General features: G+C 33.6%; 1 protein-coding gene across 1 annotated transcript in view; it reads right to left on the bottom strand.

Moving 5' to 3' along the window:
- Positions 1-2,376: 2,376 nt before the first annotated feature.
- Positions 2,377-15,954, bottom strand: part of LOC145242587 (uncharacterized) — a 57,046-nt gene continuing 43,468 nt past the window's right edge. Inside the window, exons 6-7 of the mRNA XM_080105688.1 lie at positions 8,225-8,275; positions 2,377-5,953 (exon numbers count right to left, since the gene is read on the bottom strand). Of these exons, the coding sequence (XP_079961814.1) occupies positions 5,907-5,953; positions 8,225-8,275 (98 nt within the window). The 3' untranslated portion in view covers positions 2,377-5,906. The remainder of the gene's footprint in view (positions 5,954-8,224; positions 8,276-15,954) is intronic.

Here is a 15,954-nt window from a genome sequence, read left to right on the forward strand (position 1 = left end):
AAGACTATTCCTGTTAATATTTCTGTTAATTTTTTAAAAAATGGTAAATGTTATGCGACACCACTTGAAGATTGCGTATGAAAAAAAAAAAGAAAAAGAAAAAAAAACACACACAAAGGAAAAAATTAATACGGGCAAAACCTTTGTAAATTTCGGGTGACGAAACTTGAGGATAACCATAGATATGTATATATAACATACAAGGAAGCCACAACGGAGGACAGTTTTACTCGGACACGAGTGACCGCCGATGATGATGATGATGATGATGATAACATAATGGGAAAAGGGCAAATTTTAAGCGAACTTTGCTTTAAAAAAGCTAAATTCGCAAAATTTGGCCTAAAAACGGCGAGTGGTCCTAAAATGGGTGATCGATTTACTAATACATTGCATTAGAAACTGAGCACAGTATACAATTACTTAAATATTGATTTTTTTCATTGTTTTTTTTATATATATATACAATCTGGTAGATTAGTACCTATTCGATAATGATCCACTGAAAAAATTGCAAATATATATATATATATATATATATATATATATATATATAGGAGGGTGTACCGCTCGTACACGTGAACCAACTTTTCTTATACTTTTTTTGCCAAAAAATTATTGTTTTAATGGATATTTTTTGCACTTTTTAGATACTTTTCATGAAAAGAAAAAAAAAATCATTTTCGCTCATAGATGTTTCCATGTTTTCGTTTTATGAAAAAGAAACCCCACACAAATCTATGAACCATTTGTTGATTTTTAAATATATTTACAGTAGAACCTCGGGATACAGCAGCCCTAGGATCCGTTTTTTTCAGGTTAATATATGGAATACGATGGTTGTCCGGCCCCTGGTTACGGTATGTACCGCACCTTACGATGTTATTGATAATGTTATTTGATTATATACATGTGCATTATAGACTGTACTGTATTTTGTTAATAATTTTTAATACGTACTATATAAAAGTTTGCTTAGGCCTTGCCATACGGCGATTTCACCTTACGACCCCAACGCCGGCCATGAGTAATGCCGTATCCCGGAGTTCTACTGTATCTTGAAAAACAATTATATCTCTTTAATATAACTAAACTTTCTTTACATGGAAATCTATATATTAATACGATAGCGTGTGTGTTCTTTTGTGTGTCACGCTTACACCCGGGTGGTTTAATTGTTATGTTCTTCTATTTCTTGTGATAAATAATTTTACCAAGAATAAAATAATATAAAATAAAAAATAATAATAAATAAATAAAATATAAAATAAAAAACATAATAATAAATATATTAAATAATATAAAATAAATAAATAATAATAATAATAATAATTAATAATAAATTTCGTTCATCTGTAAGTAATTTTCTATTTATTTTGTAATAATCTGGTTTACAACGTTTCTTATTTAATTAAAAAAAAATCTTCTTTTTTTTTAATATTCGAGAAATTTACAACTAAAATTGGCCCGGTGCTAAATACGCTTAAATATGATATTTTACTTCACACTGATTTCTTATTCAATAGTTATATATTGCACGCAATATATAACTATGAGTTCAAAAATACAAAAGAAATATGACTTGTGTGTCATCACCTAGAATCGAAACCGCCAACAAAATATAACAAAACATATTTCATGATTTAAACTATATTTACAAGTTAAACAAAGACTGAAGTTATCAGTTTGCACTCAATATTGTTGTAACTTAAAAAGGCATTTGAATTTTGGTTTCCATGGCAACAATGCTGGTTTCCATGGCAACAATGTTTTTTTTAAAAGACAAGATGCAAACAAGGGCGCTGGAATGGTCCACGGAATTTTATTATAATAAACATTCAAGAAAAAAGAAAATTGCACACACTGCCGGTCACAGTTTGATGCTATTTGATGTTAATCTATTTTATAGAAGCAGTCACAAATAAATACTTTTCTCTTGCGGAGAACTGTCCTTGCTAGGTATTTTGGCAACACACTGACAAATCAGTTTGCAAGGCACCACTTCCTTCGGACTACTATTCTCATGTCGAGTGTTATTTTCACATTTCAGTGAATATAACCTCTTCAGGTGTTTCTTGTCAAAATCGAAAGTTTTTTTTCTGTCGAACTAGCGAATCTTCATGAAATTTCGAACGGAACCTTTTATTTAATCCACGAAGGAGCATGTTCTCGTTCCGTCAGCCATGACAGACTAGAAGTTCTAAGTAATTTAAAATTGTATTTTTGATGTCACCTGTACTGAGAATTGAACCTTCAACTTCCAGAAGAGCGTAACTTTTAACACCTGAACTTTTAACAATTACTTTATCCATTAGGCCAGAAGTCCGCTGTGAAAATAAAAAAAATCCAGATAAAATGAATAACCATTTTTTTTTTTTTTTTACCTAAAAAAATTAGAACCTTAATATCCATTCGTTCTTGTTATAAAAAAGGTTTTTGGTCCCCCGACAAAAGGAAGGTGGACCTGTAAATTTACACTTGTCCGTTCGTCCGTTCGTCCGTTCGTCTGTCCGCACTTTTCTCAATAACTACACCTTGGAATTTTTTCAAACATTTGCACAAACATTTTTTTTTTAAATTTTGCACAAACATTAAACATGATATGAGTAAAAAAGTAAAAGATCGGATTTTCTGGGAAAAATCCGGTTGCCCCCTATGGGGGGTGCCTTTCGAGTTAAAATGGCCAAAATTGACACTTTTGTGCTTATTAAAAAAACTGATGCCTTAGATTTTTATAAAACTTTCTGAAAAGTTGGGACTAACTGATTTCTATATAATTTTGTTTATCTATACTTCGTGATAACTGGTGGGTGTACCCAGGGGTTCTTTTAGGGCTAGTTAAAAACACTCCATTTTTGGGACTATTTTACCATATTTGTCCAAAATTTCCTGTGTATGTCTATTTAGTAGTTTTGCATGGTGCTGAACTCAAATTTAAATATGTTAAGGCTTTCGGGACTTTTGGGGTTAAATGGGGAGGGTTTGGCAAATGATGGACTTAGTCATTTCTTTTTTTGCATGGTGCAGAACTCAAATTTACATATGTTTAGGCCTAAAACTGCATTGTTTGTTCATTTTCACCAGGATTTGACGTCCCCCTGAGGATTTTGGAGCGCTAAATGAGGGGAAGGGCAAATGCTGAAGTTAGTCGTTTTTGTTTATGCCTCGTTCACTGTGCACTCACGGGGTGGGGGCATGCATGCTTCACTTGTTTTCAATAAATTCACAGATAAAAATCGTCAAGTGTTGGTGAGATTCAAGTCCAGCGAACATGAATCCATTCAGGACTAGACCTACTACTGATGAAATGGTTACCAAAGTGCCCACCTACACCATTGAAGTTCAACATTTATAACTGAGACTTCAGTAACAAGATATGCATGGATTAGAGTGCTCTTAGACCAAATATAATTGTATTGAAACATTGTCTTGTGAATTTTATTGGTGATTTCATCGCTGGCATTTGCGTTGGATGAGACTCATCTTATATATGAAAATGTGGATGCAGCATTTACCTAATGGATGTCATCAGTGGCAATTCAATCACAGCAGTTATCCCTTCATGCCAAAATAATAACCATATTTAATTGATAGAAATAATCACGGTTCATCCACTTGGAAGGATTCACTGGTTATCGTGATTTGACAGTCAAGGTTTCCATGTTGTCAATCTGTCAATTTCTTCTTTTTCTTCTTCTTCTTCATTTTTTTCTGTTTTTTTGTTTCCTTCTGTTTTTCTTGTCCATTTTCTTCTTTTTCTTCTTTTTCTTCTTTTTCTAGATCTTCTTTATGTTCTTTTTTTTCTTTTCCTACTTCTTCTTCTTTTTCTTCCTTTTCTTCTACTTATTCTCTTGATTTTCTTTTTCTTCGGTTTCTTCTTCTTCTTTTTTCTAATTCTTCTTCTGTTTCATCTTCTTCTTCTTATTCTGTATTTTATGTTTCTTTTTCGGTTTCTTCTTATTATTATGTTTCTTTTTCTTCTTTTTTGTTTGTTTGTCCCTTCGTTTCTTCTTCTTCTTCTTCTTCTTCTTTTTCTTCTGTTTCTTGTTTATTTTCATCTTTCTTCTTTTACTTGTTTCTTTCTGTTTTTTATTCTGCTACTTTTTTCCCTTCTTTTTCTTCTTCCGTACTGTTTTTTCAGAAAGAAGATTAGCTTCTCGAAGATTTTAGCGAAGATGGGGAGGAGACTTATAGGAAGATAATTGAGAGGGTCGGTCTTTTCGCCAGAAGTCTTGTATCCTGGCACAAGACAGGTCATCTTACAGCTGTTAGGAAAGCAGGATTCAGCAAAGCATTTGTTGTAGAGTTTGGTAAGTACAGGGGCCAGCTCAGCTGAGCATTTCTAAATTAGTATAGCTAGGATGAGATCAGGCTCACACGCTTTGAAGGTGTCTAAGTTTTTTATGATATCGTGGACATGAGAAGGGGTGATTTTCAGATCATCAATTGTGGCTTCCGGCTGCATAGGGAAATTTGGGAGGGAGTTGTTTGTTGGCTCTAAGATGGAGTTGGAGGCGAATCGCCGGACAAGCAGCTCTGCCTTTTCAGTTGCCGTGTATGCAACTTTCTGGTTGCTGAATAGTGGGGGGGGGGTACTGATTACACTTTATTCACTGCACTATCGTAAATTTTCCAGAAATCACAAATTCCTATCTTTTGCGATTCTATGAGTTCTCTGGTTATTTCAGCATGCCTTTTTTTGGCTGTGGCTATTACTCTTTTACAATAATTTCTAGCATCTATAAATTTTTGTCAATTTGAATTTGACTAATGACGTACGAACCAGCAGAGTGCATGCTGTTTTTGTGCAATGGCAGCTGCACAATCTGTAGTGAATCATGGAGGTAAGCCGGACTTGCTATAACACTTCCGTGTGGGGACATGTGCTTCAATGCCCGCTTTGTACAATTCATTTGTCTCATTGGCACACTGTTCAGCAGGAAGAGAGAAGATATTGGTCCATGGAGCATCTTTGATGTGTTTTCTGATATGAATGATAGACTCATTAGCCAGGCCCTGTTAAGAAAGTTGTGGCCTCGTAAAAGTCCACCAGAGATAGCAGCAGAGCCCCTTTCCATGCACGAAATTGCACTACAACTATCCTGATATTATTCAACTGATGATAGAGCCGGTCTAAGCGCTACCAAAGAGTTATGGCCCTGTACTGTCAGTCGGAAACAGCAGTCAGACAAACTGTCAATCACGTACCGTGAACGTCCAATACAAGACTATGTAGAAAAAACAATTTTGGAGCACCGCTCCCGTTGTCGTAGCTCTTTAACATTCTGAATTAAAAAAAAAAAAACATTAGGCTTTATCTTTGGAACAATCTTCGTGTAAATATTTGTTGACGGTAAAATTGACGATAAAAGAAAGAAAACCAAAAACAAATATATTTCTCATATGAACTTATCATCTGTTTTCGAATCTCTAGCCATTAACAATCACTAACTTATGGCTCAGATAGTATTTTAAGGGCTTTTATAAAAAGGAAGATAAATAGATGGCTGCCCATTGATCCAGGGTTGAATTTATAAAAAAAAAAATTTCTGAAGACAAAACTAAGCAAAAACGGTAAACTTTAGAAGTTGGGCGATAAGAATACACGGGAGTCCACAACGAATGATGAAATGGTCAACTATATGAGATGGGTTGGTTCTGGAGAAATAAAAGCCGAGATAAGAATAGTTGTCCCAATAATCAAAATAATTCAGGTGGTTTTAACGTGAGATAAAGTGGCAACAACTTTATTAAAATATTAAAGTATTTTCATCGATATTCTCATATGTGTCAGTAAAAAAGTCGTCTGTATGATGTCAGTTCTTCTTCTTCTTCTTCTTCTTCTTCTGTTTCTTTGTATTCTTATCGACAGTTTCTGTAAACATCTCTTTAGAATACCAGAAATCTCAAAGCAGCAAAACACTCATCAGCAAAGACGTTGTGTAGAGGCTGCCTGTAAACAACAAAATATAAAGAAAAGCACTTCAGTGTTATATAATTTTATATTTGCCTTCAGACATCATAAAAAAATAATAAGGTCCAAAAGTTTTCATATTTATTTCTTTTTGCCATTGGGAATCTACTCATTTCAACAATTAAAGAAAAAATATGTACATAACATTTTACATGAAAGCAGGTCGTAGCTTGATCAGATCGAGAACGCTTTAAGAGATCGAGGTGAACCATCACCTGACGAACATAGCCTCGACAGAACGTGGATGTTTATTTGTATTTTTATTTATTTTATTGTTTTGTGCTTGTGATCCCGTATGCACGCCCATCGACAGCCGCCAATGTGAGAAACGACGACAAAAACAGAAAAGAAGACGAAATAAAAGAAATCAACGACAGACAACGGTTGAGTCAGTGATCGTTTCAAACAAGGCAGCACATGTGGTTATATTACAATTATAAGAAACAATAAGATCCAAATGTTCTCATTTTTATTTGTTTAGTCTTTATACATCTCTTCAGTTTAACGATTAAAGAAAATATGTACAGAACAGTTTACATAATTAATACAAATGAAAATCCGTGTTATCTAAATTACACTGTGTAACAAATTTCGTGTTTGAGGCTTCAGATAGAGGATTTTTTAATAAGTGTAACCCAACCCCCTCAGAGGAGAGCAAATTGCGTCATTAAAGAGCAGTTTGGCAAAATTAAAAAGGGTGGAATTGGAACCGGATTGAGGCTTTTTTTATAAAAACTATCCCGGGCAGCAGCGGGTGACCTGATATGAATTATATATCACATACAGAAACGACTTAAAGTTGATAATGACGCATAGTTTGCTCAGTGCACGTGTAAAGTCGGAGAAAACTAAACTAGAGATGTTTTGTCTTCATCCGTGACCTGAAGTCAACGCATTGACCTTTATTCTCATGCGAAAATTATGATTCACACAATCCTGGGAAAAGAGATCCGTAATTATTATGCAGGGGTTGGTTGGCTAATTAACCAACCGGAGAAGCCCCCGTTGAGGAATGAAGTGAGATGATTGGCCGAGAGGGAGATCGAACAAACCCCAAACCCACACCATCCACGACTATTAAAGCCATCGTACCCGTAAGTTTTTCAGTTTGGAGCTAAGGTTTCTGAAATCCACTCGAGAGAAGAGTCGTCCATCGCACCCCTTTGCCTCTCACTCGTCGTCACCCGTTAACCGAAGAGAAGTTATAATTCGAGAGACACTTGAAACGAATTATCAAATTTTGTAGAAGAAATTGTGTGTGTGTGTGTGTGTATATATATATATATATATATATATATATATATATATATATAATTTTTTCTTTGGACTGAATAATTAGTATAGAACAAAAAACGATGTTTTTTTCTATACTAAACATATGACATATTATTTTTAAAATACAACTATCCACTGACACGTGTGTCATCGTCCATGCCCCATCAGAGTGGCTGACTCTAGCGCGATTCGAAATCGGGATCCCATGGTAAGAAGCCTAAACTCTCACCACTCGTCCAACTCACTGACTGTTCGGATACATCGCGATTTACTTAGATGCTATTTTGTTTTTGTTTTTGCGATATGTTTTGAATGAATTCAATTATTTACGAAAGTGCGTTTTTACCTGAATGCGAGTTGGGAATAATTTTCCCTTTAACCAATTTGATACCCTCATATGGGGAGCATATATATATATATATATATATATATAAAGGAAGATGCGTGTCTATTTGTATTTTATAATACAACATGTGAAAGCATGTGCGATACCCTGCCCTCATCAGCCGCCACTGTTTTGGTAGTTCAAGGCGGTATTGCCACTCCTGATTTTACCAGGGTATTACAAACAAACAAACAAACAAAACCAAGATCATCAAGGAGAAATTATAACGCTTTTCGCTCTCGGACAAATCTAGGTTGACGCATATTGAGTTGTGTTCTTAAGACGATCATAGGCAACATTCAGATTGTGACCCATGATTCCTATTTTTGTAATAAACAAGGTGACTGAGTGTCCTAGATATCCACGACAACCAACTTCAATAAATGTATATTAATGTATGTAAAAAAAAAAGAAAATCAATATTTTGTTTGTTCATCAACGTTTATGCTTTAATTTTCACAGACTTTCTAAAGGTGATATATATATATGCCATTTAAATACGTGGTGCGTTTATGCAGTTGATTGAATGAATGTAAAAAATAAGGAATGCTATAAATTCTCTAGAGGAAGATTCGAATAAAAATACTCACCTGCAAAAATGAAACTTGCGTCTGGATTCTCAGCATAAGTTTGAATGGCATCTGAAGAATTAATTCAATACAATTATAAAACACAAAATAATATATGGAATAAATAAACAATGATAATTCTTAAGCAATAATTTACTAAATCTGCGTTAAATGGATTCTTCAGGTCACAATTGCTGATTTATATTCCTAGAATTCATACGAAAAGAAAAACATCCGAAGTTTTAAGCAACATCTTTATATCATTTTTAGGTTAGATTTTAATTTCTTCTTATCTTCATATCGCTGCATTTTTGTATTTATTTCATATCTTTGAAAATGGAACCCCGTCAAATCGAGATTAAAGTTCGTGTAAATTCATGACTATTTGCTAAATATTTTGAGTGCTGTAGATACACGTTCATCTATTGACGGCGGGATCAACATAGCCATGTACAAACCCACAAGAAAGACGACTCTGGTAGATTATGTCTGAAGAAGAAATTTGAAATTATAAAACATAATGAACTGTAGAAGTGAAATAGTAAACAACTGTATACGCACCATAAACTTAATCTAAAAATAATTTGATGAAAACTATATAAAATAACAAAATAAATATATATATATATATATGTAAACAAAATATATGTCTATGAAAGAAATATATAATAGATAAATAGTAATACGTATAATCATTTAAACTCAAGGAATAAGGCCATCAATTCAAGACATGCTCCAATATATTGGTCAACTAAATCTGTATACAAAATCATATCTGGTTAAGTGAATATTATTGCGGAAAAGCATCATGAAAAACCTATCCCCCACATACAATTATCCTCAACTCGAAATAATAATTTACGGATATAATTTATAATAAACTATTTTTTTTATTTCATCCCGGGCAATGCTAGAATACAGGTCTTGTTAGTACTACTAATGATCGCATGTGAATAGGTAATGTTGAATTATATTTTTAAAAAAAAGAAAAACGAAAACGTTGCCGTTTTTACCTTTCACTCATTTCTTAATTATCAGACTGATTCGACATTTTTATATAAATACGTAGATAAAAAATAAAATAATTATATATTAAGTAGATACTCAATGTATAAGGCTGGCTGGTTGGTTGGTTGTTTTTGTTTTACGGCTTATCAACCCTTTTCAGGTTATTTAATGCCGAATCCAAAGATTTTGAAGAAAATATTTTTAATAGAATATATTTGTTGTTTTCAAGTCGGTTTATATTTAACCCATAGTTGGGACCCTAGCAGGTACTACCACTCCGGGTCAGAGTGGACCTGGGAACAATAGTAATTAAAGGGTGGCTCCACACTCCCCAAATCCCGCAAGCTGGGGCCTCACCACTGGATATAGTTTACGGTATATATCAGTTAATATCTTATATGCTTTTATATAGAGTGATGTGGTTCTCGGTTGATTAACTGTGTCTAACTGTGTCGGATATATACTCGAGAGTCAAAACAATGAAAAGAGCATTCTCTTGTCATAGCCTTATTAATCATTATGTGTGTGTGTGTGTGTGTATAATTAAAAATGTGAGAGGTTATATATAATTACTTCCATAGCCAAAATACGTCGCAGCCTACAAGAGCCAAGACAGCTGGTTGGATAATTGCATCCCTTGTCGAGACGAAGCAGGTCCATTCCACAATCGGATTTCGCCGCGGTTTGCTTGATCTGTCTAAGTTAAGAGAATTTCTTGTGTGCGGGGCGTTTACTCAGTTGACAGAGTGCTTGCCTCGCATGCAAGAGGCTCGGGTTTCGGATCCCGGGTTCGGATGAATTGATGAGTCGTCAAAATGAGGGCGAAACTCTAGTCTTGGACTTCCGGGTTGTTGGCTGTCATGGCTCTTGTAGCCTGCGACGTGATTTAGCTATGGATATATATATATATATATAATTTATTCATTTATGTGTGTGGTTGTAACTTGTCCGGTATTTTGCAATACCCTTTTATGTACATATGATAGTGCGCGTGGTCTCTCATTTTAATGAAAGATTAAAACTATTCCTGTAACAGAGTCACAGGTAAACTAAGTCTGGGTCTGGTGTTGAAACACATATAAAAATTCGACTAATACTACATGATAATGACACTAGCCTGATGGATTGGTTATCCCCCTGTTAATGTTGGTTGTTCTAATTTCAGATCAAGACCAGTGAAGTAACCTCTCTAATTCTATGTACGACACTAACACAGTTCACACGCAAAAAACAGAGATGAATAACAACAGACAAAAAAACATACAAATAAATGGGCGACAAAAGATAATGAAATGCTATTCAGAGTTGAATTTCTTTCTCGAAAGGTTATTTTAATCCTTATACCAAAGTGAACATTTTAGGAGAGAATGTAGTCTATAATATAAAAGACAAAATGTGTGTATGCGTGTATATGTGCGTGTGCGTTTGTATGCCTGCCAACAACTTTCAACAAACGCGTCGGACCGTGACAAAATTGGTATCGTTGTAAAGCTCTATGTCTCGGACGACAAATATCGAAAAATTGGCCCCCAAAACATTAATTCTTTAACCGTTAACTAGGCCGTTTTTTACAAGGATAGTGACTGTTGGTTGTTCTAATTTATTTTGATTCTTTTGGATAAAATTACTGTTCTACATTGCTGGAACTAATATGAAAGGGAAAAAATACATATATTTCCATATTTTTAGGTTAGATTTTTATTCATTCTTCCATCCCTCTGCAGTTTTCAAGTGATCTAATACCTTTGGATATGGAACCCCGACCGTTTAAGTGAAAAAGTGTAACCCCGTCCATTTATGATAAAGACTCAACATCAAGTGTTTGCTCCGGCTGCCGAAACAAACACTAGATGTTGAGTCTTCTATGAACTATTTTTTCTTCTTGTAGCATTATATTGTCATGGATTTTTTTCTACCTAAGCTAAGAATTTCTGAACAGTATATGCACGAAAAGAGGCAGTATTGACATAATAATAACCGTCTGTTTCTGCGTAACGAAATAGATCTCTAAAAAATGTACCAAAATTGTAATATGCTGGGGAGCGGGTTTTGTATGAAAAATAAATATTTTGATTTTATAAATAAAACCATACTGTTATTCTCTCTCTCTCTCTCTCTGTATATATATATATATATATATATATATATATATATATATATATATATATATGTGTGTGTGTGTGTGTGTGTGTGTGTGTGTATTATTTATAATATTCCGAATTTTATTATGCTCATATAATTGAGAATTCGGTAATCGTTCATATACTAATAAATTTTAAGTCAGTATGAAATGACTTAATTTGTAAGCTTCAACATTACCAGTTTTTGTAATCGAGCATTCATGTATTGTTTTAATAAAAACAACAAAGTTTGAATTTACAGCAACAATTTGTGTATTTTCATTGTTCGTTACAAATGTTTCGCGACCATTCAGACAATTTCAAACCTTATATCGTTTGAAAATATTCACAAGAACAGCCTCTCATCAGACGTATTGTAAAAACACTTTTTTTTAATGAACAAATGCATTTCCCTTTTAAGGAAAACTATACGGTAAAAGATTTACTCCCAATTCTTTCTGCAGGAGGGTTTTCATTTTCTGTTTCTTAAGGATTTTTTGAGTCTATCTTTTTTTTTTTCGCATCTGTATTTTTAAATGTTTTAATCGATTATTCATTTTTCCTAGTAACCAATTACATATGTTCATTTAATTTAGGTTATTCCTATTTTTCTCCAAGTTATTAATTTAAATTTATTTATTTATTTATTTATTTTATTTATTTATTTATTCTCAATTCCGGACCTGATATTTAACATTCTTACCATATTATTTTGGTTCTTTTTAGTTTTGTATGTAGCGATTATATTGGCGGTTTGCAATTATATCTGCATACTTATTTGTGTAATTTCAAAAAGGAAAAGGAAAACAATATTAACTACTGTAAACTATACCACAGTTACAATCCTTGGAACTATTCGAGCTGGACTTGTTGAAAAGGATTTAAAATAAAAAAGGACATAAATACTTAAACCCTAAGATTAAATAAGATATTAAAAAATAGTGGACAATCCAAACCTTATCGTTCCAGCGAATAAAACTTTGAACATTTACAGTACGAATTTTCAGGCATATAACAATCTCATTTTAAGTGGACTAAATAATAAATATAAAAAGACAACTGAAAAAGATCTATATAGAATAAACTTGTTAGCACCGAAAGTCTGTGAGAAAATAAATATTCAGGATAAAATAGAAGTATATACCCCATTTAACCCTCGGTTTTTGTTGAAAGATCCCAAACACGACTTCAGTAATAACCCCAGTATTAGAGTTATTGTACCGTGTGCTTCAGACCTTGGCAATTTCAGTAAAATATATTAGACAGGATTATACCAACATTAAAATCTAAAATAGAACATAACCTCTGATAGAGTGGTTCGAGAGGATCCTCAAAATCGGAAAATAAATTCATTATGTTTGACATTGATGCATAATACCCTTCAATAACCCCTATACTATTCGAGAAAGCACTTAAATTAGCAGAAAAAGAAAAACGGATGTAACTAAGTTAGAGATGGAAATTATAAAAATAGCTAAACAAAAACTTAATAAGATATAATGATGAGCTGTGGACGAGAAAAGATAGAGAGAGAGGAACATTTTGACTTCACAATGGGTTCCCCGGATTCTGAATAGGTTACTGACTTGGTACGCTTGTACTTACTAAAAGAGATAAACAGAAGAATACCGGAATTAAATGGGGGCTATATAGAGATGACGCCTTATTTGTAGTTAATTCCAGCGATCGAATTACTGAAAAAATAAGAAAAAAATATTAGAACTTTTTTCAATGAAATGGGGTTAGAGATAACTATAGACAGCAATATCGTACAACATGGCATGAGAGCAAGAAATAAATCGAAGAATAACGATAGATACAATAAGAAGGATAAAAAGAATAAAAACAAGGAGAATAGTAATAGTAGAGAAACAGACGCAAGAAACAGGTTTGGTTTAATCCGCCGTTTAGCGTTCATATCCAAAACAATATCCCCAGGGAATTTTACAGAATAATTGAAAAAAATATCCCACCTGAGAATAGATTAAGCAAAAATAATTAATAGGAGCTCTCTGAAGCTCTATTTCCCCACCTCTGCCAACTTAGCCCACTATAATAAGCTCTAATAAGAGGAAAATAAACAAAATAAGGAATAATAATAAGTCAGTATCAGGAGAACAGAATTTAGAGAGAACTGTAATTGCAGAGTACCTAGCAATTGTCCGTTGGAGGGCAAATGCTTAACCTCAGAAATAGTGTACGAATGTGAGAGTAAGGCCGATAATAGTAAGAAAGTATATCTTGGAGCAACAGAATGCATCTTTAAGGAAAAATTCAGAAACCATGTTTCATCCTTAAAAAATGAACCGGAGAATGAAACAAATACGGAAGGTGATAATCATAGAAATGGGGATGGAATAAGTGTCTTTTCACGGCCGAACATTTTGCTAACCGCATTTCATTTTCTCTAATGATATGGGCCATTATTGAAAATCCATGGATTAAGGAAATTAATACAACCCCTTCTATATATTCCTTTTTCAAACAATAAATTCTTAACTCGAATATATGTGTCTATATCTTGATTTTCAGAATTTAAATTAAACAACTAAATTTATATATTGCTCTATTCCTAAATATTGAGCTCTTCCTTTTTGGCTAGGATCACTCCGAAAGTGTTACCTCTAGTAATATCTATCAGAATTTTCATCGGATTTTAATCTGTGTCTTATCTCGCTTATATATATATATATATATATATATATATATATATATATATATATATATATATATAATATTTTATTGCAGAAATTCCCCTTTGGACCAAATTACCGTAAATTTGCAATAACAGATGCCACATACAAATTTATTATGTCTAAGCTATTACCCACCATCTTATGTAACTTTTGAACGCTATTATATACACATTCAGTCGTAATATTAAAAGGCTACATTCCATTCGTAGAGAACCACCACCACAATCGCAGTATTATAAGAGGAAAGAGTCCCTACTTTTCTCTATATATATTTAGTCCTACCATTGCTATCAATTGTCACCGGGTACGATTCTGCATTTTTCTACTACAGTGCGATTACACCTTCTGTAACTGGATGATTATATACATAGACATAAACGAACACTTCTAAAAATTGACGAAAAAGAACAACATTTAAAGAATATTAACCTCTCAAAAACGACATTTACATTTTTCTAATCTAACATAACAAAACAGACATTCACAGGTAAAAACCTTCCGGCATCGATTATCTACGCTTCTGTCGCTATCCATAGGAGACACTAGCGAGCGCAAAAAAGAAAATAAAAAATATAAACCGCTCATAAACACACAGTTAGCTCATAACATTCACTTTATTTCATGGAACTAACGTATACACACAGTCTTCTCAGTCTATGCTTCCACGTCAGGAAATCTCAAAACAAATTAAAACATATACAAGGTTTACAAAAGTAAACACGTTCGGGTAAAACCTGATATCGCAATCACCGCTAAAAATATCGCCCGTGTCCATCAAGCTTAAACATCGAATCGAAAACTCGAAAACAAAATGAAACGAACTTTAATTTTAATATGAAAATTTGCTAAGAATTTTAAAGCCATGGCGTTTTATTCGACAGTTTAAAGGTTTTTGAGGAGTCACAACTACTAACAAACGATTGAAATATCTTTGTTTACCAAAAATAAACGAAATAGTTAAAGCTTTTAAACTGACGATTAAAAATTCACAACTTTAAAATTCTCATTTAATTAATGTAATACTAACCAGAGTAGCAAGCGTCCGCGTATTTGTGCAGTGCGTGGATGTGCGTGCGAGCGGTGGCGTGACAGAGGTGGGGTGGACTTGCCGCAGGGAAGTGTTGGGTGGGAAAAGAGAAAAAAGATGGCGCCTGATGTTTTATGCACTGTGGTCTCGCGAGATCGCGAGATCACGAGAAACAGAGGGCACACATGCAAATTAGACAGGGTGAAAAACTGCATATAAAGCAAGCTTGAGTGAGAGGAAGTTTACAGTCACGAGTGTTACCATTGCGAGCGTTGGTGACGATTGAAGTTGAATTCGATACAATTAACAGATTGAAAGTTTTGGGGGCTTTTCATTCTTGGTCTTCGGGCCAAGATCACATAATTATTGTTTATTACTTATTGATCGTGTTATTTGACCAGTAACATCGTGTTATTTATTCCTTACATTTACACTGACCTTTATTCAAGCACGCATGGAAAAAATCTTAAAAATGCATAATTTTATTCTATTTTCGTAAAAAAAAAAAAAAGATAACGAAATAATAATTCGTTCTTACTAAAATAATAACAGGTGAAATACATCTTTTCTGGTAATAATAAAATAAAGTTTGTTTCATTTTGTTTTCGAGTTTCCAATTCAATGTTTAAGTTTGATAAACGCGGGTGATATTTTTAGCAGGATATTCCGATATCGACATTTATCCATGTTCGAACTACCGAGGCGGCAGTATCGCCCCCATCCCCTCAAATGAAAACCTGCCATGAAGAAAAAACATGGATATGTGTGCTCTTTTCCCACCGTACTGAAATGATAACCTATTATTTTAAAAGCCATTCTTAACATGGGGAGAAGAGAGTGTTTGGTAGCTATTCTGTGCTTCCACCTAAGAATTTCATTAAAAAAAAAAGATATTGTGAA

This window comes from Euprymna scolopes, chromosome 21, assembly GCF_053919585.1.
Source record: "Euprymna scolopes isolate OS-2025 chromosome 21, ASM5391958v1, whole genome shotgun sequence".
NCBI classification, from domain to species: domain Eukaryota; kingdom Metazoa; phylum Mollusca; class Cephalopoda; order Sepiida; family Sepiolidae; genus Euprymna; species Euprymna scolopes.